This window comes from Phanerochaete carnosa (genome assembly GCF_000300595.1).
Source record: "Phanerochaete carnosa HHB-10118-sp unplaced genomic scaffold PHACAscaffold_568, whole genome shotgun sequence".
Classification (NCBI taxonomy): domain Eukaryota; kingdom Fungi; phylum Basidiomycota; class Agaricomycetes; order Polyporales; family Phanerochaetaceae; genus Phanerochaete; species Phanerochaete carnosa.
Genome location: NW_006768195.1, coordinates 1 through 3,027, shown reverse-complemented (window position 1 = coordinate 3,027; position 3,027 = coordinate 1). Strand labels below are relative to the sequence as shown.

Genomic DNA, 3,027 nt, shown 5'->3' with positions numbered 1-3,027 from the left:
CGAGTTCTAACCTCACCGGCGGCTCTATCTGCCCCACCGGGGGCTTCAACATCATGGCTGAGCTGCCCGCCAACATCAACGACAACGGTGGCGAGCCTCTCCCGATGCCCAACACCTCGGCGCCCGTGTACACTACGCTGTCCGTCGGCATGCAGAACTACACCTGCGGCTGTGACGGCCAGTGGGCGTACGTCTATTTCTAATCAAGTATTACCGGATTGCGCTGACCGTGACTTTGCCTTGTAGTCCTCAGGGTGGCTTAACCTACCTGTTCGACATATCGTGCCTGCCCCAGATGCACCATAAGCCGTTCACCTCCTTCATCGCTGCCATCTGGGACTCTGCGCCTCCAACGGTGACTAACCAGGACTTCGAGGCGCTCGTCGAGGGGATCAACCCAGGTGTCGGGCTCGGCCTGCACTACTGGATCCCGAACCCGATCAACGCGTCGGCGGGCATCAGCGCGGTGTGGGACTTCAGCAAGGCGGAGCGTTTCCAGAATGACACGAACAAGGCGAACGCGTTCCTCGTCGCGGCCGAGACCGGCAACGTCCCGGACCCAATCAACCCCGTGATCAACTCGCCGTGGCTTTACGAGCCGGTGCTGGACGTCAATGGCCAGCCCGACGGACAGCTCGCGACACAGGTGTACCGGTTCAACTCGAACGGAGGCCAAGCTCCGAACACTGTACGTGATGTTCGACTTCGTGTCCTTTACTGTGCCAGAGACTGACTTCCTCCGCAGTCCTGCACGCCTGGTGCCCCTACTCTCCAGGTCAAGTCCACTTTGGACTTCTGTATGTGTTTTGCTTATGTGCGCTGTCTATGTGGTCTTGACCTCTATATTTCCAGATTTCTACGGTGGTGCTTGGGAGGATACCATCCAGCAGTGATTAAAGCTCATTCGTGAGCTGAGTTCAGGAGCGGAGCGACTCCTGTAGATGCCGCTTGCACGGCGGTGTATGCTTGGTTCCGATTGGCTGTAAAAAGTTCATATAAATACATTACGCTGAATGCCTTTCACATGCCTGAGTTGTGCTGCAAGATTTACTTCTGGTAATGCTTCTGCTCGCGATATCCTAGCCTCCAAGTTTGAACTGCTGAGCTGATAAGGCCGTATTCCTTCGAGACCTGAGCATGATGCCCGCCTGTACACAGTAAGCGAAATTGTTCACTCGTGCTCTCGTAGGTAGTCACCTGTACGACAGATTCGCAGTCGGCATCTACTGGCACGAGACTGTCCAAATTCCGAACTACATAGATTAGCCTATTTTTGCGCATGTAGCGAACGATTTTCGAATAAGAGACGTGCCTGTGAATAAAGAAAACACGGAAAAAAGCCGGGCCTATTCTTTGAGCGCAAGACTACTATATCATTGTCATCGCGTTCAAACAGCTGCTGCGCTCTCTAACATGACATCTGTGTTATTCGTACATGGCAAAGTCTAGAGTATCACCTCTGATTAGACACAAAAGCTAGTACTCGGAGGCCTTTCCTTGACTGCGAAAAACCCCGCGCTCGTTTTTACTCAGGCCATAGGATCATTCGTGCCGCCCACATCCGAACAGCTGCTGCGCTCTCTACACTTTTATTTTTGTTGTTCGTACACAGCGAAGTCTAGATAATTGACTGTGACTAGATGCAACGGCTACCACTCCTCGGCCTCTTCTTCGCTCCCGGACACGGCGTCTGGGGAGCAATCCCCAGAGAGATTTTCCTCCACCTCTTCGCGCACTTCTTCGGGGACATGCATTGCCTCCTTCAGCTTCCCCAGTGTGATAGTCCCGTTCAATGTCTCTCTATCTGCCTGTCCAAGTACCTTACGAGATAGCTCCCGGTGTTCCGTAGCGACATCGTGACCATCCCGCAGGATGCGACACCATCGCTTGATCCACGGGATGAGGCTCCGGAAACGAAGAGGGACTAGGTCGTAGACGTTCGTCGCGTTGTATATAATCGTAATTTTAGCGTTCGCAATGTTCCTGAACTCGCCTGTTTCCCAATCGGACAGAAAGCTTACTATCTGTGGCTCGAGCTCCGTCCCAGAGACGTCGGGATCCATCGTGAGCATGCACCACAGCGCGACCCAAAGGAGAGATTCCCAGTCGTGCCGCAAGCGATGAGCGATTTGAAGTCCTACACGGCGGGTCTTCGCTGCGGCAACAGGCTTGTCCATGTCCAGCAAAATTTCAACGGCCATGAATGGAAGTGTGCCAGTGCGGTGCTTAGAGGACGCCGGGTGGAGCCGCATGCCGTTGTCCTTGACGAAAGTAGCGAGATCAAAGTCGTTGAGGATGAAGAATGGCTCGCCGTTGCGCATCTCGACCATGATATTGTTCGGGCTCACGTCGCGATGGATTATCTTCGCCTTGTAGCGCAGATCATGGAGGCCTGCGCCGCAAAATCAGCGACCGAGCAGCAAAACAGTTTGGCCCACTTACATTCCATCATCTGGTCGACCATGAGCCGGATATACTCGGGAGCGTCAGAGGACTCCGCAAGAAATTGTTGCAACGGGGTATATTGCGTATATACTATGGCGCGTAAGATGCGATCTTCGAAAATTTCGTTGTGAGCCGGATCCCTCTTGAGAAATACGCTGCGAATGCCGTCAGAAAGGGACCATAGATCCATCGAGGAGTGAAGCTCCGGCAGGTGGTCCACGTCGACTTCCAAGGCCGTAGCAAGAAAGTCTTGCTCGGGCTTCCTGCCCTTCGCCTGCTGCGACAGCTTCACAATCACCGCCCTGCCCTTCTTCCGTCCGACGGCAACACTCGTCGTCGCAGTGTACACAGTCGTGTGGCGGCCTACCAAGGCATACTGGCAGAACAGAGGCTTGTCGAGCGTCACCACCATCTGCGGCTGCCGTGCCCTGCGCTTGTTGGGCAGCGGCATCTTGATCGTATACCCAGTGAGGTTGGCGGGAGGAAAATTCGCCGGATACTTGGATCCCTTGGGAGGAGTGACGCCTTGCATGACACCCAGCCGTGTCGCGTCGCAACAGGCGATGGCGACCACGATGGCCG

General features: G+C 54.6%; 2 protein-coding genes across 2 annotated transcripts; one reads left to right on the top strand and one right to left on the bottom strand.

The window, feature by feature from the left end:
• Window positions 1-8: 8 nt before the first annotated feature.
• Window positions 9-1,001, top strand: PHACADRAFT_266353 (uncharacterized protein; the record flags this gene model as incomplete). The annotated part of the gene is made up of 4 exons (XM_007402930.1): window positions 9-192; window positions 249-688; window positions 746-797; window positions 853-1,001. Coding segments are annotated over 4 exons (717 nt in total), but the record flags the coding sequence as incomplete, so codon positions are not given.
• Window positions 1,002-1,649: 648 nt separating this feature from the next.
• PHACADRAFT_202791 (uncharacterized protein) lies at window positions 1,650-2,977 on the bottom strand (the record flags this gene model as incomplete). The annotated part of the gene is made up of 2 exons (XM_007402929.1): window positions 1,650-2,392; window positions 2,443-2,977. The coding sequence occupies 2 exons, from the start codon at window positions 2,975-2,977 to the stop codon at window positions 1,650-1,652; spliced, it is 1,278 nt and encodes a 425-aa protein (XP_007402991.1).
• Window positions 2,978-3,027: the final 50 nt, after the last annotated feature.